The 24,875-nt window shown below is 37.2% G+C and overlaps 1 protein-coding gene across 1 annotated transcript in view; it reads left to right on the forward strand.

Moving 5' to 3' along the window:
- LOC150085573 (DDB1- and CUL4-associated factor 10 homolog) overlaps nt 1-24,875 on the forward strand; it is a 209,703-nt gene that overhangs the window by 43,347 nt on the left and 141,481 nt on the right. Inside the window, exon 3 of the mRNA XM_090373353.1 lies at nt 20,500-20,736. Within this exon, the coding sequence (XP_090229479.1) occupies nt 20,540-20,736 (197 nt within the window). The 5' untranslated portion in view covers nt 20,500-20,539. The remainder of the gene's footprint in view (nt 1-20,499; nt 20,737-24,875) is intronic.

Genomic DNA, 24,875 nt, shown 5'->3' on the forward strand with positions numbered 1-24,875 from the left:
ATTTGTACAGCAGTCTTCCATGTGTAACGGTTTCAAAAGATTTCCTGAAATTCGAGTATGTGATATCAAAATTGTTTTTCGCATCCAGTTCTTTTGTGACCACATCGTAGTATCCAATCAAATTGGTCAGACAAGACTTCCCGTTGACAAACCCATGCTGTATCTGAATTATTACTGCTGTCTTGTCTAGGTGATCCTGTATTACCTCTTTAGGTACCTCCGTAGCCAGGTGGTCAGGAGCAGCAGTGTGTAGCACACGCTTCTTGATTAGACCGGTGTTCGAGCCCGTCACCACTAAATACGGAGGATGAGGAAAGGTCAGGGAATGACCACCGCATATCCCCGGAGCAATATGGCCTTAGTTGCTAATGCTTCTAAAAAAAAAAAAAAACAAATAAATCACCTCTTTAACTAGTGACTCCATTATTTTCTCTGGAACAGAAATTAAACTAACAGGTCTATAATTATTTCTATCACCCTTTGAAACCCCTTTATGAATTGAGGATACATTTTCATGTCTCCAGTCCATGGGGACCTCTCGTGACTCTAAGGATGCTCTCATAATTATGGCTAAGGGCTTGCTTACTTCCCTTGCTGCCTCCTTCATTATAACTGGACAGATTCCATCTGCCCCAGATGCCTTTTTTATGTTTAACTTCAACAATTTCTCCTCCACTTTGCTCTCATTTATTACAAAATCACTTAGCTCCCTGTTAGAGTTTGATAAACCTCTGACATTCCCGTCCTTGAATAACATCTCATGTGTGAACGTAGAGCATGATACTCATTCAGTTTATCAGCTAAAGTGAACCAATCTGATTCATCCCCTTCCTTCTAGAGTTTACATAAGTAAAGAACTCTTTGCGTCCTTTGTCAAAGATTTCTCATAATCTGCCTTTGCCTGCCTAATCTCCTTTGTGACTTGATTACAGACTAGCATATATCTGTTGTAGGCTTCTGTGTCGCCTGATAATTTATATGCATCCCATGCATTTTTCTTCTCTGCCACAAGCCTTATTAATTCATCCAACATCCATTTAGGCCTGAACCTTGAGCAGTATTTCTTAGTTGGTATGAAAAGCCTAGTAGCCTCCAAGATTAAGTCCCTGAAGAATTCAACATTGGTAACATCATCAGTTGATCCCACTCTATAGAATTTAAAAACTGTCTGAAACCACTGTAGTCACTGTTACGAAAACAAAAACCCTTTCCTTTACCCTGGATGATAGTTACATCCTTAAATAAATGTCACATCAGTACACTGTGATCACTGTCACCTAGTGGTTCTACCACCCCAGGGGCTCACATCTGGTGAGTATGGACTTGGCACACCCAGGGTCCTGAGCTGGATATCATCTTTCTTCGTGATATCTCTCTCTCTGGGTAACTGGGGAATTTTTTTTGGCTGGTGCAGCATAAGCCTCAGGCTTCCGTGCACCATAGGGCTAATAATAATCTGCAAATTCTTAATGCATGAATAATCACTGCTGATAATCAGATCAAGGGTATTACTCCCTCTGGTTGCCCCTTGAACATGTTGCTATAGAAAACACCTCCAATAAATCTACAAAAGTCTTAGTAGCGTGCGAGTGGCCAAACTACAAGTTCCAGTCAATATCTGGAAAGTTAAAATCCCTCATAAAAGAAATTCTGATTTATTGACCCATTCTATTTCTCTGCACAACTGTTCATTGTACTCATCAGAGTCATTAGGCCTATAACACACTCCTACTCTGAATTTTGATTTGCCAGTGTTTATGTTGCACCAAACTGACTCAATACCGCACTGTCCACCCACTCCTTTCCTATTCTGTCTTTTCCTTTCTGTACACATTGTACTCCCCAAATTCCAATTCTGCATTTGTTATATCTGTGTGACACCACATCTCTGATATCCCAAGGCACCTCCGTAGCCGGATGGGAAGGAGCAGCAGTGCGTAGCACACGCTTCTTGATTAGACCGGGGTTCGAGCCCGTAACCACCAAATACGGAGGATGCAGAAAGATCAGGGAATGACCACCGCATATCCTGGAGCAATATGGCCTTAGTTGCTAATGCTCCTAAAAACCAAATAACAACAACAACTGATATCCAATATCTGCCTTTAATGTCTTGAACAGCACTTCAGATTCATCAATTTTATTTACTAGAATATTTCATATACCTTCATCAATGATATTGATGAAGGTATATCAGACTTAATGTCCAATTTTGCAGGCAATACAAAGGTTGGCAGGCTTGTTAATGATATTAATGACAGTATGCCATTGCAACAGTATCTAGAAAAGTTGAGCAGATGAACTGAGAGGTGGTAACTGAAGTTTAGCATTGACAAATGCAAAGTACATATGGGTAGCAGTAACGCCAGAGTAGCGTATTAACTGTGCGGTACTACACTTGGTGGTGGAGATTGATAAAGAGCTGGAGGTAATTGTGCAATCAAATTGGAAATTCTCTGAGCAGTGTAGACAGGCTGCCATGGCAGCCCATGGGATTTTATCGATGATATACAGGAATTTTGCTAGCAGGGATAAGGAGGTGATTATCCCCTTTGTATAAAACAGTGGTCACGCTACACCTTGAGTTACTGCATCAGGTCTGGAGGACTTATTTTATGAAGGATGTAGAGCTGCTGGAACAAGTACAGAAAAGGGCAGCAAGATTTCTGAGTGGAACATAGGGTTGCTCTTACCAAGAAAGCCATAAGTTCTGCAAGCTGCAGCATCTGGAGACTAGGCACCTGCGAGTTGATCCAATTGAGATGTATTGAATGGTTTTTGCATGCTCAATGCTGATGAAATTCTTCCTCTTCCTCAGATTATGCACCTGAGAGGGCATAAATACAAATTGAAGAAAGACAGATGTAGAATAGAATAGGTGTAGAAATTTGCTTTAGCCAGTGGGTGGTTGATTTCTGGAACAAACTTTCATCTGTCGTTGTGGAAGTTGACAGCTTAAATAAATTCAAATCAGAACTAACCAAACATTTTGGAGTGAATGGATGGGTGAAATGTTTTTTTTTTTTTTTTTTGGCTGATGCTATATAAGCTTGCTTTCTTACATTAAATGCCTCTACTAATGCTAATATAATGCAAGGAAGACATAGGCTTTTGCTACTGGCAAAAAAAAAAATAAATAAAGTAGGTAAAAAAAATACAAATTATGCACTTTCCTCTTCACATAGGTACATATGTAGTAGACCTTTGTATTTCTTCAAACTGTCAGCCTCAATTACCTGTGAAAGCAACTTGTTCTCATTCCAGATCAATAACTCACTGGTTAAAAGAACTTTCCACCATAATTTGAATTTATAGCCTTACATTATTGAATTCTTTATAACAGTGAAAATTTTGCCTTCATTCATTTTACTAACCTCTCTCAGAGACCTATAAAACTCAATAGGTCCCCTCTAAGGTGCCTGGTTACTAAGCTCTGTAGCCCACATAATCGAAATCTTTTTTCATACGGTCACCCTTTTGCTGACCTTACCATGTGGGTTGCCCATTTTTGGACCCTTTCAAGAATCTCAATGTGTTTTTTTCAGATTAGGACTCTGTACTTGGACACAGTATTCCAAATGTGGTTTTATAATTTCCTTGTATAATGGGATTATGACCTCTATTTCTACAGGATATTGTTTAATAAATCATCAATAGGACACTATAGGCTTTCCTGGCTGTCTGTTTACACTACTCAGAAAACTTCATCTTCATATTTGAATCATATCATAATTCCCATATCCCTTACTTTTACTATTTTTAATTCAACCCCATCAAGTATGTATAAGTTATTTTGGGGTTGCTATTTTCCAAGTATGAGACCTGTAGTTTGCTGCATTAAAATATAGCTGCAACTTTTCAGACCGTTCTTGAAGCCTCTTCAAGTCATCCTGAAGGAGCACTGCTTGGTGCTGATCATTTAACGATTCTCCCAATCTATGTTACCTGCAATTTTGACATCTTGCCCTTTATCCCTTTGCCAATGTCATTTATGAAAATCAGAAACAACATTGGTCCAAGAACTAATCCTTAGGAGACCCCACTTCTGACATTACACCAATCTAAAGAATATCCATTAATCTCTGCTTTCTGCCCTACAGCCACCCTGCAATTCATCTTAGATCTTTCTAGTAATCCCAACATGTTCTAGCTTATACAGTAACCCTAATTAGGGACTAAGTAAAATGTCTTGCTAAAATACAAATGAACTATGTTGAAATTGTTCTCTACATCTACTTCATGAATAACTGTCAAAATAGCTTACCAGATTGGTTAAACATGATTTTCCCTTAAAGCCATGTTGTGTGCTCTTCAGAATGCTATTTCTGTCTAAATGTCCCTAGATTGCTCTCTTAATCATTGCTTCTAAGTTTTTCTTATCATTGAAGTCAGACTAACCGTCTGTAGTTATGGACTTCACTCTTTGAACTGCCTTTATGTATTGGTGATATTTTGGCACTTCTCCAATCCAAAGGAATCTCACCTGAATCCAAAGATTCCCTTATAATTAAGCTCAATGGTTCAACACACTCTATGGCTGCCTCCCTCAAAAGTACTGGGTATGGCCCATCATCTTCAGGAGCCTTACTTGCCTTTAAACAAATTTAATCATTTTGAGGCTTAGTATCAAAAGTTTTTTGTTTGTTTTTTTAATAAACAGTCAGGCTGTTTATTTTGAAGAAACGTTTCTTTTTAAAAATTCTGTGGCATAGTGGATAGGTAGATTGAAACGGAAAACTAAAAATCGAAGCACTTCAGTTTGAATAAATTTGAAATCTATCTTTAATTACTTGGGGGAATATAGATGATTAGCATTAGTAGATGCACATGATGCAAAAAAGCAACCTTATATACCATCAGCCAAAAAAAACCCTTCCATTTCACCCATCCATTCACTCCAAACACTTGTCTAGTTCTGCCTTGAACTTTTTAAGTTGTCGAACTCCACTACAACAGATGGACGTTTGTTCCAACTATCAACCACCCACTGACTAAAAGCAAATTTCTGCACATTTTTTCTATAATTGTCTTTCCTCAATTTGAATTTATGTCCCCTCAGGTGAGTAATCTGATCAAGAGGAAGAATCCCATTAGCATTGAGCTTTTTCAAATCATTCAAGTCCTTATACACCTCAATTAAATCACATTGCAGGTGCCTAGTCTCCAGACTCTGCAATTTTCAGAACTTAAGCCTTTCTTTATAACAACAAACCTTTATTCCACACACCAATCTTGTTGCCCTTCTCTGGACTCGTTCCAGCAGTTTTACATCTTTCCTAAAATGAGGCCTCCAGACCTGTATGTTATCCCTGCTACCAAAATGCCTGTATATCATTGACAAGACACCATGAGCTACTCTTGCAGCCTGTCTACACTGCTCCGAAAAAAACTTCATATCTGACTGCACAATTACCCTCAAGTCCTTTTCATTCAGTACCACCCAGTTGATACATTATTCTGGTTACTGCTGCCCATATGCAGTACTTGACATTTATCAATGTTGAACTTCAGTTGCCATCTGTTCAACTTTTCTAGATCTTGTTGCAGTAGCATACTATCATTACTGTCATTAACAACCCTGCCAACTTTGTATCGTCCGCAAACTTAGACATTAACCCTGATATATTTTCATCAATATTGTTGATAAATAGTGAAAACAAAAATGGGTCAACACTGAACCATGGGGGACTCCACTAATAACATTAGTCCATGAAGAGCAGTGTCCATTGATAGCCAATCTGTCTTATCCCACTCAATCATCCTTTTATCCATTGTAGCAACTTGCCCTTAATGCCATTTTTTTTTTTTTTTTTGTAGTTGTTGGCGCATAGGCTTCTGTGGCCATAATGCACCTCCCAAGATTTTTGCAGTACTTTGATCCAAGCCCGAGGCGGGAATCGAACCTGCGACCTTTGGGTTGCCAGGCAGGCACTTTACCCACCCGGCTAGCCCGGTCGGCCTTAATGCCATGCTGCTCCAGTTGATATAGTAGTCTTCCGTGTGCCACCAAATATGGAGGATGTGGAAAGGTCAGGGAATGACCACCACATATCCCAGGAGCAATATGGCCTTAGTTGCCAATGCTCCTAAAAACCAAATAACAAAAACAAAAACCGTGCGACACAGTATCAAAAGTGTTCCTAAAATCCAAGTATATGATATCAACATTATTTCTTACATCCAGTTCCTTTGTGACCACATCATAGTATCCAATCAGATTTGTCATGCAAGACTTTCCCTTAACAAACCCATGCTGTGTTTGAACTATAACTGCAGTCTTGTCCAGATGATACTGCATCGTTTCCTTAACCACTGACTCCATTATTTTCCCTGGAACAGAAGTTAGACTAACAGGTCTGTAATTACTCATGTCACCCTTTAATCCCCCTTTTTGAATTGGGGAACATATTTGCATATCTCCAGCCCATGGGGATCTCCCCTTTGTCCAAGGAAGCTTTCATAATTATGGCTTTTGCTTGCTTCCTTTGCTGCTTTCTTTAACTGGCTAGATCCCATCCACCCCAGGTGCCTTTCTTATGTTAAATTTCAACAATTTCTCCACTTTACTCTCAGTTATTACAAAATCATTTTGCTCCTTGCCAGAGTTTGATTAGCTTCTGGCCTCCACCTCCCTACAGACCTCATGCATAAATATAGATATAAAATACTCATTCAGTTTGTCAGCTACTGCAGCAGGTTCATCAACAATCGAATCGTCGATGTCAGGTGGGCCAATCTGATTCATCCCCCTTCCTTCTATAGTTTACATAAGAAAAGAAGTCTTTATTTTATGTAAAATGTTTTTCTTTGCATTGTTTGCCAAAGATTTCTCGTAATCTGCCTTTGCTTGCCTAACATCCTTTGTTACTTGATTATAGACTATCTTATATCTATCATTGGCATCTGTGTCTCCTGATAATTTATATGTGTCCCATGCATTTTTCTTCTCTGCCACGAGTCTCATTCGAGCCCGTCACCACCAAATACGGAGCATGTGGAAAGGTCAGGGAATGACCACCGCATATCCCAGAGAAATATGGCCTTGGTTGCTAATGCTCCTAAAAACCAAATAACAAACAACAAGTCTCATTAGGTCATCTGACATCCATTTAGGCCTAAATCTTGAATAGTATTTCTTAGTTGGTATGAAAAGCCTAGTAGCTTTCAAGATTAATTCCTTGAATGCTTCCCATTTAGAATTTGCTGTTGGTAACATCAGTTGGTCCCACTGTATATAATTTAAAAACTGTCTGAGACCTCTATAGTCACCTTTAAGAAAACAAAAAACCTTCCCTTAACCCCTGATGGTAGTTACATCTTTAAATAAATCCAATATCATTACACTGTGATCACTGCCACCTAGTGGTTCCTTTATCTGCAGATTCTTAATTCATGAAGAATCACTGCTGATAATCAGATCAAGAGTATTACTCCTTCTGGTTGCCTCTTAAACATGCTACAATAAATCCCCAGAAGTCTTACTAGTGTGAGTGACCAACCCTCAAGTTCTGGTCTATATCTGGGAAGTTAAAATCCCCCATTATAAGACAATCTGATTTACTGGCCCACTCTATTTCTCTGTACAGTTGTTCACTGTACTCATCAGAATCATTAGGCCTATAACACACTCCTACCTTGGTTTTCCCAGTGCTTCATCATCAGCCATTTTCAATCCACTGCAGGATGAATGCCTCTCCAGCAATTTTCCAGTTCCTTCTGTTTTGAGCACTGACCATCCATTTACTACCCACAAACTCATGAATTTCATCTATCCATCTCCGCCTTTGTCTTCCAGGTTTTCTTCTAGCTCCTCTTGGGTACCATTCTGTTATTTTTTTAGTCCATCTGTCATCATGTCTTCGAGCTGTGTGTCCTGCCCAAGACCATTTTAGTTCTTTAGCTTTGGTAAGAATGTCCTTTACTTGAGTTTGCTGCCTAATCCATGTTTCTCTTCTTATCTAACAGTCTGATTCCCAATTTAATTTGTTCCATTCTTCGCTGTGTATTTCTCAGCTTCTCTTCCATTCTTTTGGTGAGTGCCCAAGTTTCACTTCCATAAGTCATGGTGGGGAGTATACATTGGTTCATTATTTTACGTTTCAGACAAACTGGGATATTGCTCTTCAGTATGTGACTATATTTCCTGAATGCTATCCATCCAAAATTTATTCTTCTCTTGACTTCCAGCCATTTATCATTATTACAGCTAATAACTTGTCCCAGATAAGTATATGACTCCACCTTTTCAATTACTGCTCCTTCAATCATTATTTCCCTTTCTGTGGCATACTTGTTCATCATTACTTTTGTTTTAGCCATATTCATCTTTAGTCCAAAATCCTTACTAACTGTGCATAACTGATTAAGATTTTCCTCTAATTCTTTGGGATCTGGCTTATGACCACAACATCATCTGCAAATCGTAAATGGTTTAGGTACTCTCCATTCACATTGACTCCTTTCTGCGACCAGTCTAATCTTCTGAAAGCTTCCTCAAGGGCAGCAGTAAACAGCTTCGGAGATATTGTGTCTCCTTGTCGAACTTCTTTCTTGATTTTAAATTTCCTACTGTCTCTGTCTAGTCTGATAAAGGAGGTAGCACTCTCATATATTTTCTTCAAAATCATAATATGTGGGGTATCTATGCCTTGTCTTTCCAGTGCCCGAAACATTGCCTTATTTGGAGTCAAATGCCTTTTCATAATCCACAAATGCCAGGCATAATGGTGTTTTATATTCATTTGCTTTCTCCATTAGCTGTGATATTACATGAAGGTGATCCATAGTTGAGAATCCTGTCCTAAAGCCAGCTTGCTCTTTCGGTTGATTCTCATCAAGTATTCTTTCTAATCTATTAGTAATGACCCTTGTGAACAACTTGTAGATGTGGGATAACAAGCTAATTGGTCTATAATTTCCAATTTCTGATTTATCTCCTTTCTTATGCAGCAAAACTATGATTGCATTATTCCACTGCTTAGGCGTCACACCTTTTCTAATGCACTTTGTGAAGAGCCTTGCCAGTTTTTGTGTTATGTCTCTTCCTCCCAATTTTAACAACTCTACAGTAACTTTATCTTCCTCCCGGGGCTTTCTGATTCTTCATTTTCTTCAATGCATGTTCTACCTCATCAGGAAGAATATCGGGTATGTCGTATGTGTTGCTACTTTGCAATCCATCTTCCCCACTGCTGGCATCATTCCCTCGCTCCTTGTATAATTCTCTATAGTAGTCTTCTGCTATTTGAATCATGCCCTCTCTGCTGTTTATAAGTACACCTTCGCTATTCTTCAGTTTCAGTATCATTTGTCTCTCTGTATTACTGCTCATGGCTGCTGATTTAAATCCTTTGTTTTCCCTTAATGCTTGTTCTACTTTTCTTGTGTTAAAACTTCTTATGTCCTCTCTGAGTCTCTTCCTAATGGCTTTGCATAACTCAGTATACTCAATTTTCTCCCTGTCAGCATTTTTCTTGCTCTTCATTTGTCGTCTTCAGTTCATCGTGACAAGTGTTTCTTGACTAATTTTTTCTTCTTTGGATTTCTTTTTCTCTATAGGTTTCTTGGGCTTTATCACTTTCAGAAAGTTGTAATATTCCTCGTCGATATCTTGGTCCTGAGCAGTCTGCAGAAGCTCAAACTTGTTCTTAAGTTCCAGTACATACTGCTTTTTCTCCTCTTCTGTTATCTCAAAGACCTTTGTATTATTTACTCGAGTCAGTTTTGTCCTTTCCTGCATCTATATTGTGTACATCTTACCATTCTGTGATCACTTCCAACATTTACTTTATTCAGGACGGTAACATCATTCACAATATATCTTCTGTTAGTGAAGATGAAGTCGATTTCATTAGTTGTTAATCCATTTGGACTCTTCCATGTCCAGTTTCTGTTCACCCTTTTCTTTTCTTGAAAAAAAGTGTTCATTACTGACAGTCCTTGAGATTCTGCAAATTCCACAAGTCTTTCACCAATTCCAAAATTTCCTATAGTTCCCCTTTCTGCGCTGTTTTGTCTTTTTCCAACCTTAGCATTGAAGTCTCCCATAATAATAGTCTAGTGGGTTTTCTGCTCATCTAAAAGACTCTCTTTTTTTTTTTTTTTTTTTTTGGCTGGTGCAGCATAAGCCATAGGCTTTTTTGTACCATGCGGCCATTACTAATACTAATACTCTCAATTTTGTTGTACATTTCTTCAACCTCTTCATCATCATGGCTCGATGTTGGTGCATAAATCATTATAACCTTTAGCTTGTATCTCTTAGAAATCTTGAGTATTAGTCTTGACACCCTTGATGATGTACTTTTGAATTCCAAAATGTTGTTTTTTAAATCTTTATGGACCAGAAACCCAACTCCACCTTCACTCCTTTCACTGTTTCCATTGGTGTACAGCAGATTTCCACTTGATAAACTTATAAGTGATTCATTTCTTCTTCTTGTTTCAGCGAAACTGATGATATTCCAATTCACATTTTCTAATTCCTTTTCCAGCTCTAATATCCTATCTTCACCGATGAGTGATCTTACGTTATAATAGGCCAAGTTCAGTTTCCGTGCATGGCAGCCTGGTCGTACCCAGAGATTCTTAGCACCCTCTGCTTCCACTCTGATCTTGCTGCCGTAAGAGGGGGAGTGAAAGCTGCTGGGGACTGAGGGCCATTTGTTTTGTCATGCTGTCATATGCTGGAAGGTTTGGTCTTTTTCTCTTCATGCTGACCAGGCGTCTTGAAGAGAACCACTCTACACGTTCGTTGCCACCTAAGTGACGTAACAGGGCTTACCATCGAGAAGGTGTGCATGAGTGGATTTTAGGGAGGCAGCCCAACCGGACTTCTCCTAAATCTTCTGTAATAGAGAGATATTGGATCCATCGGTGTTTTAGGCTAAGTGTCTGATAACACACAGGATACCTCTTCTCCTGGTCTAATTAAGAAGCACACACTTCTTAATTAGACCAGGGTTCGAGCCCGTCACCACCAAATACAGAGGATGCGGAAAGGTCAGTGAGTGACCACTGCATATTCCCGAAGCAATATGGCCTTCGTTACTCATGCTCCTAAAAACCAAATAACAAACAAAACAAACCCCTCTAAGCCCCTTGCTTATGTCACCAAATATACACAGATAACACACAGGATACCTGTTCCCCTCTAAGCCCAGTGCTTATGTCACACTAAACTGACTTAACACTGCCTGTCCACCCATGTCAAAAGGATGCACTTCCTTAGATTTTGTGTTTCTTAACTAACAGCATCATCCCTCTGCCCCTTCTATCCTTTCTGTACACATTGCATTCCTTATCTCTACTCCTAGCATTGGTGTACATGGAAGTATGCATGCACCTATTCCTACTCTTAGTTACCCTAACACAGCCCATGTATTTACTTGTTCCAAGTTGACTCCTAGTATCTCGCTTTCCAGGCTGCTGCTCATTCTAGTAGAAGCAGTGCATGAATCGCTTTCATCTCTGGTTGCCGCTACTATTAACCTTTTAGTCTGTTATTCCTCCCCCAAAGCTATCAGTTTTCTGAACCACCTAACGCTGCCTCGATAGCATCAGCAAGTACTCTTGCTCCCCTTCTATTTAAGTGTATCCCATTCCTGTAGAAACAATATCTCCTGTTAACAAGAAAGACCACGCTAAGAAAAATTCTACCTCATGAGTCTTGCACAATCTCTTCAGGGCCGAATTGATTGACAAGGTTTTCATCATATGCTTCTTGCTATGATGTCTGGGCAGAATTGCAGACACTTTCAAATTTAACCCTAACTTGTGACTTTTTTCAGGATTGACCTGTACTTGTTAAGTAAGTAAATGATGCTAAGATATTTCATGGTACTTTTTACCACTTCCTAAGTGAATGAATTGCTGTCCTTATTATGCTTCAATTTCATGCAAACATGCACCCTATAATAAAGATCTGAAGCATCAGATCACTGAACAGGTTGTACAAGAACTATGAAATGCTTGAAAATTATCTCTATTCATTATAGAAATTAAAGACAGATTTCAATCTATGCAAAATAGAGAGAATAGTAAAAATCTGATTTTTACTATTCTCTTATTATTATTTTTATTATTCAGATTTTCACTATTCTCCAAAATAAAAACTGCACAGTAATTTATTACTTTAAAAATATAGAAATAGTATTTGTAAGTCAAACAGGAAACTTAGGAAGGTATGAATTTTATATTGATATTTATATTATTACAGACCATGTTCAGAATGGTAAAATTTTATAAAAATTGTAATCATTTAATGATATTAAGATCTTTCAGTTGAATTTTATTCATCAGTGAGAATGTAATAATTTTGGTTCAGTTGTGATTGTTCAAACAGTTTACATGCACATCATTACTTTGATTGGAGAAAATTCACTAAAACTTTATCAGTGTCATCTGTGGTTGTAACAGAATCATGGTCACTACATTTAATACCATCAGCTTCAACAGTGTTGTCTCCATCACCTTATTTATTTAGTTTCAGGAGTGTCAAAAAGAAAATGTTAATACTTAATTTGAAGCTTCGAACACATTACCACACTACACTGAAAGATCAGTGTAGACCAAATTAAAAGATTCAATGGAAAGAAAAAGAAGGAAGATGAGTTATTGCAGAAAATTCGAATGATAAAAATGTCGAACCTCCACCTGACGAAATTTAAAATTATATCAAAATAAAACTTCTAAAGCCAATTTTTCACAGTGGAGAAGATTTTCAATTACTAAAGCAGTATAAAAAAAAGTTTTTTTTTTTTTTTCCCCCCTTTAAATCTTGCAGCTGTGGCTTATTTTATTCTTGCGATCTCTGCCAGCAGAACAGCCAATAAAAGAGATTTTTCTGCAGTGGGATTTCCAAGCAAAGAAAAACACAGCTGAATTCTCAAAAAAAACTATTGAAGCCCTCTTTCTGTACAGCAACTTAACAAAAAAAAAAAAAAAAAATTTTTTTGTATATTATATACAGTAAAAATAAATAAATAAATAAATAATGAACTGATATATTAAGAGATTTGTCATTTTTTTTTTTTTTTTTTTTTGTGGCTTAGGGTTGGTCATTAAATCTATGTAGGTCAGAGATGTTTACAATATTTTAACAGGAATATTATGATTAACTATATTTGGCATTCATGTGTGCTCAAACCTATGTACTATTCTACTCCCAAATAACTATGACTTCCTGAATGTGTAGGCAGTTGAAACAGATAGAGGAAATTGCAAATGAACCTTAATAAGTTACTCAAGAGATAATTGATAGAATTGGGATGTGTGTGACCAACAGCCAGCCATCAGAAAAATACTTCATGGAATTGGTATCCATGGTTTTCAGCTGCATGTAAGTTAGCAGCCATGTTTTTTTCTTTTTGAGTGTTAATAAAATAGGTGTCTTATATCTAGTCACACAAACCCAAACTGTGCAGTTAAGAAAAGCAAATATTGGATTCAAATGCATATTTAATATTTGTGGAATATTCCACAATTTAAAACCTATCCAACAAGTATTTTGAGAGTTAAGGCTTTTTAAACCCTATGATTTATTTTGTAATCATCCTGTATATTCTCAATATAAGAGATTATGTGACTGTTGGCCAACTTTTTTCCCAAAGTGGCAAATCAGATCTATCTCATTCAAGCAAATTGAATTTGGAAGAGCAAATAAAAAGAAAGGAAAAAAAAAAAAAATGAAACATTTAAGAATTCAGTTACCACTTTAGATCATCCCATACAACAACTATAAGCTCATGCTCTTAAAGGGAATGAGTCATTCCAGCACTCCTTACACTGATCCATGCTTGGCTCCACCTAATATTTTTGCAGACTATTGAAGAAACTTTATATTTTACACTTGAAATAATAAAGTAAGTATTGTTTGTTCTTACAGAATTGATGGCATGTCACTAGTACCCAAAATAATACCAATATCACATAAGTATATGTGATATGCAGGTTGCAGTCACTTTGAAAGGTGGCTGGAACCTACAAGATTCCAGATTTTAATACAATAAAAGTGTAATTTAAACTGTGTTTATCTTCATTTCTGATTTTTCAAATTGAATGGTGTGCCACTGACAAGAAGTGTATGTACCTCAGATTGGCTGCTCCAATCCAGAGGCACATACACTTCAACTGAATTTTTCAATTCTAAAGAATCAGTAGCCAGTAAGCTTCAGCTAATATTAGTTAATGAAAGGTTAGTAGCTTCCTGCATGATGTGCTCATGATTCTTCAGTGGATATCTTCCACATTTTTAGCATCTCTTTTATTGTGGAGAATATAGTTCTCATTGGGCTGTCAAGATCTGTGTTGATGGGTACTTAGTTACCCACAAATGAAGAGGCCCCGGATGCCAAGCAAATCTTGAGGCCAAGCGATCTTCCCTGCAACTTCTACTGTGATTATATTAGAGAGATAAGCTTTTCCCTTTGAGTTCACACGTTTTTTCTTCCGTTATTCAAATATATAATAAGAGTTCTCTCTCTTAAAGCATAAGGAAGAAGTTTCAGAAAGGAAAGTAACCTTTCTTAATTTTTTTGTGTACTAACCTTCTATTTTACTCGCTTGGTCACTTGGTGGCACTACTCCTGCCTCCCCGTGGCGGGGACGCAGGAGTAGTGCCATTATTTTAAAGTAGTGCGTCCATTTTAAACTCCTTTTAGACCCAGGACTAAAAGGAGTTTAAAATGGACCAAACAACTAACAACACAAGATTGGAGAAAGTTAACTCCAATAAATGTGATGACCTACAGCTGAACATGTCTCAGGCTAAGAGAATGAAAATCAACAGCTCTCAGCCTACTGTTCCTTTCTTTTTGGTGATACATTCGTTATCAACACAATCTGTTGGGAAATTATCCCCTTTCTTAGTTCAGAAGACTTATAAAGTCCATGGTTGGATCACCAAAAATGATAAAATGATTACAATCAGGTGATCTCTTAGTAGAAACCTTACTAAGTCATCAATCTGAGAAATTGCCAAAAACGAAAACTTTTGCAGGACTGCCAGTTGAAATTACCCCACATAATTCCCTGAATACATCGAAAGGTGTTATTATCGAATGGGATCTTTTGACTGTTTCAGAGGAAGAATCACTGCGCGAGCTAACAGAACAACAAGTGATACATGTTAGGAGGATAATGATGAAGAAAGACGGAATTATCATTCCAACCCGATCAGTAATTCTCACCTTTAACAATCCTTCTCTTCCCCACTCAGTTAAAGCAGGATATTTAAATTGCAAAATATGACCAGATATATACCAAATCCAATAAGGTGTTACAACTGTCAGTGATACGGACACTCTCAGGCGACATGTCGCAGTGATCCCATCTGTCCACTCTGTGGATCGAAAGAACACAATCAAGCAAACTACACATCCGCTACACCACTCTGTCCAAACTGTCACGGAAATCATCCTGCTTTTTCGAAGACATGCGAAATGTGGGTATTGGGAAAGCAAATTCAAACATACAAAGTAGAAAATAAAGTGTCGTACCCGGAAGCAAGAAAACAGATACTTGCAACCAAACCTTCACGTTCCTATGCTTCAGCAGTGAAACGATAGCAAACTATAGCCACTCAAACGGAGGTAGTAATACCTCTAAATCAAATTATAGACTGGAGTAAAGTAATATCAATGACAAAAACAGCTTCACAAGAAACATCCAGTGCTAAAGAGCAAGATACTCCCGTGCCTGGAAAGCAGAAATCAGAAGTAACATCTTCAAAAACTAAGCAAACAGCATCTAGTAAACTGTGTGAACAGAAACAAACAAACATAGATGAAATGGATACTGATGAACAGAGAGAGAATGTACTAGAACTACACCCTGCAGAAGATATTGATACTCCTTTTCCTAATTTTCCAAAGAAAGACAGACCCAAACATGATAAACGAAAAAACTCAAAAGCGCAGTCAGATTCAACAAATCGTTCCGACACCTAAAAAATGTAACATATCATTATACAATGGAACTGTCATGGTTTATGTGGAAAATTGGATGAAATAAAAGATATTATTCAGCAGTATAAACCAGCCTGCATTTACCTTCAGGAGAGACCCACTAACACTTCAATCTTCACCCATATTTCAAAATTATACACTTTTCCGGAGAGACAGAAATGATAACAGAACTGCCAAAGGAGGAGCGACAATTTTGGTGAATACTAATATATCAGCTAAGCAAACAACATTAAAAACCAACTTAGAAGCAGTAGCAGTGAGAATAGCCATCGGAATTTCTATCACAATCTCGTCCCTTTATCTTCACCAAATATTCCTCTCTCCAGATCGGAATTAAACGATCTTTCTATTCAGTTCCAACCTCCCTATTGCCTTATGGGAGATATGAATGCCCATCATCATTTGTGGGGATCTTCTCACACAGACAGTAGAGGTAACTTAATCGAAACTTTCCTAGATGATCAACAACTGAATTTACTGAATACCGGATCTCACATTTATATCAGTTTGACTACAGGTATCACTTCTGCAATAGACTTAACAATATGTTCTCCATCAATTTATCCTAGTATAGAATGGTTCGTGTTGAATGATCCTTACAACAGTGATCATTTTCCGATAGTATGTTCCATACAGACACAATCGACTCTTACAGAAGGAACCAGAACAGTATGGAATTTTAAAAAACTAATTGGAGTAAATATATGCAATTAATCAAACTGGATAAGCAATTAATAGAAACCCTGCCAATAGATGATGCTGTCTTATATATCAACGATCAACTGCTAGAAGCTTCCAAAGCTACAATACCTCAAATAAGTAGGGCAAGGCAGGCATGGTACAACTCTTGGTGGAATGCAGAATGTGCGACAGCAAAAACAAAACAAAATCGTGCATGGAATAGATTCTGGAAATATCCAACTACCCTCAATTTGATTGCGTATAAAAAAAAGCCAAAGCTGAAGCAAGGAGAATTCAGAAAAAAGCAAAGAAAAAGTCTTGGATCGTGTTTGCTTCCACACTTGCTATGAACTCGAGTCCTGGTCTGGTGTGGAAAAAAATTTGGATTTTAAGTGGAAGATATCCAAGCACACAATCTCCAATCTTCCATTGGAAAGGGCAGAACGTTTTTTTAGCAGACCAGATATCAGAAATTCTGGCTGACTCTTTCGCTTCCATATCAGCAGTTACAAGCTACAGCACTGACTTTCAAAAATATAAAGAGCAAGCTGAACGGAATAAGTTGAATTTCTCTACCAAAATCGCATTCCTATAATATACCATTTCTAAAAGAGGAATTACTTACAACCATTACAAAATTGCTTAATAGCGCACCAGGTCCCGATGGCATTTATTATACTATGATACAACACCTAAACTCTGATTGTCTGGAAATCCTACTAGCTCTATATAATAGAATTTTTCTGAACAACCTGTATCCATCCATATGGTGGCATGCAATTGTCCTTGCATTTCCCAAACCCGTAAAAGATCCTTCCTATACATATAATTATCGCCCGATTGCACTGACCAGCTGCTTAGGGAAAATCCTTGAACGAATGGTGCATAATGGTGAATAGACTTGCATGGTTGCTGGAAAAAGAGAATGTTTTATCACTGCACCAATTTGGATTTAGGAAAAATAGATCAACACTTGACCTACATATCAAAGTGGAAACAAACATTAGAAACTCATTTATAAGAAAGCAGCATATGGTGATGGTAAATCTAGATCTTGAAAACGCTTTTGACACAACATGGAGATTCGGAATTCTACGAGATCTATTTCAATTAGGATACAGAGGACAACTTCCACAATTTATAGAAAAATTCCTTGCTGACAGAACATAGGTACGATATAAAGGCTGTTTATCTACAATATATATACAACAGGAAGGAGTTCCCCAGGGCTCAGTATTAAGTGCAACCCTGTTTGCACTGTGGGTGAACAATATCACAAAGGTTATACCACCATCATTGGAAATATATATGTATGCAGATGATCTTTCCATTTCATTTCAATCACAAAGCATGAACACAATTGAATGACAGCTCCAATTATCCATAAACAAAATAGAAGTATGGACTAAAAATAATGGTTATAGAATATCTGAGAAAAAATCAGCTGTTATACACTTCTGTAAAATGCGTGGTCTTCATCCTGAACCGGTCTTATACTTAAAAAAAATTGCTCTACTTGTTGTTCAAAATTTCTCCTTCTTGGGCTTAACATTAGATAGAAAACTAAACTTTCATGAACATATACTAAGATTTTGAACTAGTTGCCTCTTAAAACTTAACATCTTGCGCACAGTATCTTCAATGGCCTGGGGAGCCAACAGGTACACATTACTACTATTATATAAAACTTTGATTGGATCTCATTTGGATTATGGATCTCCTATATATGCTTCAGCAAGAAGGAGCATCTTACGTCGCCTAGATACCATTCACCATAATGCTCTCCGCATAGCTCTAGGAGCATTTAGAACTTCACCAATTTACAGCCTGTATGCAGGTGCATCGGAAGCCCCGTTGCACCTTTAACGAGATTATCTACTGTGCATGTATGTGGCAAAAATATACAGTCAGCCATCGCATCCAAATTGGTCCATTTTTCACGATCCACCACGGACGAGTAATTATGATTGCAGACCAAATGAAAATAAACCAGTAGGACTGCGTCTCAGACATTTAGCTCAAATTTGGGAAATACATTTCTGCAGTCGATATAAACTCAGAACCTCCTTGGATTCCGACTGTTCCTTTCTCCCTATCACATCTTACAAACAGGCGCCTTCATAGCCAGGTGGGAAGGAGCAGCAGTGCGTAGCACACGCTTCTTGATTAGACCAGGGTTTGAGCCCGTCACCACCAAATACGAAGGATGCGGAAAGGTCAGGGAAATGACCACCGCATATCCCGGAGCAATATGGCCTTAGTTGCTAATGCTCTTAAAAAAAAACCAAATAACCAAAATAAATAACATCTTACAAACAGGAATAAAAAAGAGCTATACAGAAGCTCCATGCAGTGCACAGCTTTGAAAATAGAAATAGTCATCAGATTTACACGGATGGTTCAAAATCGAACAACTCAGTAGGTGCCGCAGTAGTTTTACCGGAATATGTTATATCTGTCTCCTTGCCTCGTGTTTGCAGTATTTTCACAGCAGAATTATATGTTATTAAACTAGCACTGGAAGATATTACCGAGCATCAACTTCTACCTGCTCTAATCTATACTGACTTCCTTAGTGCAATAGCAGCTCTACAGAATAGCAAATATTCCTCAAATTCCTTGATTCAGCATCTCGAAAAACAACTCAGAGTTTTGCATAAAGCAAGAAAACAAGTGTCTATCTGTTGGAATCCCAGGAAATAATCATGCAGACCAAGCTGCAAAAAATTCAGATCTTAATATACAAGATAACTTTCAGTTTGTACCATTTAAAGATTATAGGGATGTATTTTGTACCAAATATACTTCCATTTGGAAACAACTTTGGAGGGACCAACCGTGCAATAAACTTTGCAGAATAAAAAGAGATCTATGTTCGTGGCACTCTAGCTCACGTACAAATAGACAGGAGGAAGTTATATTAACAAGACTATGCATTGGACATACCTTCCTCACTCACAAATATTTACTTCTAAGAGATCCTCCATTCTGCTCTGTCTGTCAGATACAACTAACAGTAAGGCACATCCTGATTGATTGTCCATCCTATTCAGCCATTCGAATCACATCCTTCCAATCATTAGCAAACTTGCAAGCTCCTCTAACCCTCTCTCATGTACTTGGTGACAAAGCAAACCTAAGTGAACTCTTTATATATATTAAACATCTAGGAATAATAAATACACTCTGATATATCCATGCATAAATGATTAAAATGAACATAATGACACTGACAGACAAATATTGGCTACAGTTGCCCTTGTGTCGTGAAATTTTTTATAACAACAACAAATGAAGAGACAACAATTACTGAAATGAGTAATGGCATGCATTATAGATAAGTTATATTTACTTGTATAAATTACAAATTTATTAATTTGTAATAAATTACATTGTTAGCAAAAATATTATGTGGAACCAGGCATGGATGAGAGTTAAGAATGATTGATTTCCTTTAAGAGTTTAAGTTTTTATAAATCCCATACAAAAACCTTAAAGATTTTGTATGGGACGTATTTTATTATTTTTTTTTTTGTGCAATGTAATACATTTGTAAATGCACAGCAGATAAACAGCACTTCTTAGGGAGATGTGATGTTTATTTGCAGTGTATGGCTGAGGCAGCTTAGTAGTTTATTTTCAGATTATAAGATTTAATGCATTTAGTAAAATTGTCTGACATTTGTGCTGTTCATTAATAATTTCTGCTTTTCACAAAATTTAATATTTCATCTTTTCTCTCTCAGGTATGCATTACATGTGTATGCTACTCTATAAGTGCTATGTTTTAAAATAAATATTCCTGAAAGTTTTGTTTTCAGCACCTAAATAGCCACCCTTTTAAACTTTATAGGTTTTTGCACCAAACCTTTTCTGTTTAAGTAATTAGAATTATGCCTCAAGGATATACATATTGGGGTCATTGGATGCGATCACGTGAAGAAGGAAGGCCCCCTGCATTAGGATCTACTAATAAGTTTTTTCAGAATTTGTATTCCTGTATTCTGCCAAGTTTTTCGTGGGATCCATCATTTTCTGGAAAGCACAGTCATCATGGAGCTGTATATAATCTTGAATTCTCTCCTGATGGGTAATATATTCAAAAAATTATCCACCTTTAATGTATGATTACTGAATTTTAAAATAAGTTTTTTAGAATTACATACTGTAAATATTTATTGCAATTATGTTTATTTCAGATGATGCTTTTTATTTTTGCAATAGTATATAAACACACATTGTGAAGAAATTGGCTATTGTAAAACCTCATTAAAATTAATTAATTAAACCTCATTAATTATTGTAAAACCTTAGAATGTATGGTTACCTTAATACAGCTACCCTTCCCTGTCTGCTTGCTAGGGGGATTTCATTGGTCACCACCCTTTATGGGGATTCTCCAAATTAGATAGACAAGGCTGACTGATTGAAACTCTACTACATAAACAAAACCTCATTATTCTTAATAGTGGTGCACACACTCATATACAGTTACCTACTGGACAGACTTCTGCAATTGACCTCTCGATTTGTTCCCCAATATTGTTTCCAGTCATTCGGTGGTATGCTATGGATGATCCCATGGGCAGTGACCATTTTCCAATTGCTTGTAACCTGATCACTATACAACCATCATTGGACCAACCTTGCAAGAAATGGAAATTTTCTAAAACCAATTGGGCCAAATTTCAGTTGGCAATCACTCTGGACAAAAAAACTATTCAACTACAGCCTATAGATAAAGTAACTGATTATATCACATCCCATCTTTTAGTTGCAGCTAAATACTCAATTTCATTATGAAATCCCCCAAACCGATGGCACTTCAACTACTGGTGGAACGAAGAGTGCACAAAAGCAAAGAAGGATAAAAATAAAGCATTCAGTTTATTCCGTCGATCTCCAACCACAACTAATCTAATTAGCTACAAGAAGCTAAGGGCAAAAGCCCAGTTCATTCAAAGGCAAGCCAAAAAAGATTCTTGAACTCTGTTTGCATGTACTATCAATAGAAATACAGACTCCAGATTAACATGGAAGAAGATTAGACAGCTTTGGGAAGTTTCCAATCATCCCTTCTCCAATTCTTTCATGCAATGGGCAAGAACTCTCTTGTCCTCTAGATATAGTGAATGCTTTGGGAAAAACCTTTGCCCAAGTCTCAGCTGCATCAAACTACACTCCCAATTTCCAAAAAATTAAGACCTTGGATCATTGAAACTCAACATCTGCTGAGTAACTGTCAACATGGCTTTTGCAAAAATAGGTCCTCCTTAGATCTGATGATCAAGGCTGAATCTGAAATTCGCAATACCTTTGTGAAAAATGAACATCTTGTTATGGTCTCCAGCGATATAGAGAAGGCATTTCATACTACCTGTCGATGTGGCATTCTCAGTGACCTACATAATCTTGATCTACGAGGCAACCTGCCTATATTTATTAGGAACGTCTTCCAGAGCCACTCTTTCCAGGTTCAATACCAAGACTCCTTTTCTTCTACATTCTTGCAGGAAGAAAGAGTGCCACAGGGGTCAGTATTGAGCACAACCCTATTTGCCCTTAGAATTGATTCCATTACAAAAGAACTAAATATTCTGGAAGCCTATCTTTATGCTGATGATCTGTATTTCTTGCCATTCTCAGAACATGATATCTATTGAGCTGCAATTGCAGATGTTCCTCAATAAAGTACAAAAGTGGGCTGAGTTCAATGGATATTGTCTTTCCCATCAGAAAACAGTTGCGATACACTTTTGCAATCAACATAAATTGCATATAGACCCTGAACTTCGGATATCAAATTCCACTATCCTGCTTGCTAACAATATTAGATTCTTGGGATTGATCCTTGACAGCAAGTTAAACTTCTTTGAGCACATTAAAGTAATACATACTACCTGTCTGAAAAAGCTGAACATGCTCAGAGCTCTATCTGCCCAGTCTTGGGGAGCAGATCGTACAAATTTGCTGCTCTTATATAGAGCACTGATTAGATCCTGTTTGGATTATGGTGCCCCAGTTTATGATTCTGCCTGAAAGAGAGTATTATGCTGGCTCGATCCTGTACAAACACAATGCACTGCGAATTGCTCTTGGTGCATATAGGACATCTCCAACTCATAGTTTATACATTGAAGCTGACGAGCCCCTCTGTACCTCCGCAGAAGAACGTTACTACTTAAATATGAAGCCAAAATACAAAGTTATTCTCCGCATCCCATTCAGCCTTACTTATTTAATCCACCATGTCACACTCTCTATTTAAATAAACCAAATAAAATACGACCAGCAGGCCTACGACTCATAAATATCACAGAATTGGAATGTTCCTCTGCACAATAGCAGCAAATAAAGAATCATTTTCACCCACCATGGACTCCCTTTCCTCATCCGACATGTGATACTTATTTTCTCCAATGGGGAAAGAATCGTCTGCCGACTCTGAATGTGCAACAACTCCATGCTAGCCATATTCAAAACTATTTTGACTTCTTACTGATATATACTGATGGTTCCAAATTTACTTCAACTGCTGGAGCAGCAGCAGTGTTTCTCTCTGCTATCATATCAGCTTCTCTTACATCAAGTACAGCAACTTTTCAGCGGAACTATTTGCAATACAGTTAGCTCTAGAAAATTTTACTCTTCACCCATCTGCAAAATATTTAGTTTACACCAACTCCCTCAGCTCAATTAGAGCAATGCAGAATCCCTCTCATAAGGATCACTCTGTTTTAAATCATCAGGAATTAGCTGTTGAAAATTGAAGACTGTCAGCAACGAGTGAATTTTTGCTGGATTCCAGCACTTTCAGGTATTTAAAGGGAATGACTTGGCTGATATTTCTGCTAAAAATCCATCAACCTTAGACTTAGCCTCTGCCTTCATTCCAGCTGCTGATTATAGTATCATAATTCAAACAGCATACTGTGCACAATGGACAGAGCTAGGGCATAACCAAATGAGTAATAAACTTTTCCAATTGAAGCAAGACCCAAAATTTTGGTATTCAAGCATTCACACAGTTCAGTGAGAAGAAGTGGTACTCGCACAGATTAGAATAGGCCATACTCATCTGACTCACCTTCATCTACTTACAGGCAATAATCCTCCTCAGTCTCCACACTGCTCAGAACATCTAACAAACATTTTTATTGACTGTCCAGACTATCAACAACGTCGAACTTTAATATTTCACTCTGACTAACATCCGAGAACCGATGATGTTAAATCATATCATTGGAGAGGAGGCAAATATTAATGAACTTTTCTGTTTTTTGAAGCAAATTGGAATTTATGAACAAATATGATTAGTTTCAGCTGAAATGAAATTGAACTGGCTTCATAATAATTATTTTTTAACATTCCTGTGAATAGGAGCACTATAGCCACAGCAGCTTGTGCCATTAAACATCTATACCCACACACACACACACACACACACACACACACACACACACACACACACACACACACACACACACACTTTTGATAATGCTGACCATAAAGAATCTTCTGTATGAAAGTCCATAAGAGTAGAGCAATTCTTCTTCTTTGATTGTTTCAAATACGAAAAGTCTTTTTCTGATGATCTAGCTTTTAGGAAGATATTGTTTCGCAATGTAATATTTTCATTTTCAAGTAATATTTTCTCCATGTGAAAAATCTCATTGATTTTTTTCTGATTTGTTTCATATCTAAGGCGACATTAAATGGATAAAAAATATATTGAATAATGTCTTCGATTGTTTTAAAATCACTGATTCTGGTTTCAAAATCATCCACAACTTTCTCAATTTCAGAAACATATTTCTCACTATTAATTTCAAAAACAGGATATTTTTGCAAATTATCTTGCATATTTGCAAAATGATCGATTTTATTATATATTTTTTTTTCTTTGAGATCCTTAGTCATTGCCAAAAACTGATATTTATATGAAGAAATACATGTCCCACATTTTTATTTTTTCCTTGTAATTCCAAATTCTAATCACATAATTTGCTGGTAAAATCTGCCAAAAAAGCCAGATCACACAAACACTCCATATCTTGTAGCTGCTGATAATTATTTCCCCTTTGATCAACAACTTTTTTTTTAATTTCATTCAACAAATTTCGAAATCTCTGCAGAAACTTATTCTGACTCAGCCACCTTACATCTGTGTGTAATATCAGATTTGGTTCATTTTCATTGAGTTGCATTTTGAAAAGTCTCCTTTGAAGA

Source organism: Mastigoproctus giganteus, chromosome 5, assembly GCF_048544385.1.
Source record: "Mastigoproctus giganteus isolate SK-2022 chromosome 5, ASM4854438v1, whole genome shotgun sequence".
Classification (NCBI taxonomy): Eukaryota; Metazoa; Arthropoda; class Arachnida; order Uropygi; family Thelyphonidae; genus Mastigoproctus; species Mastigoproctus giganteus.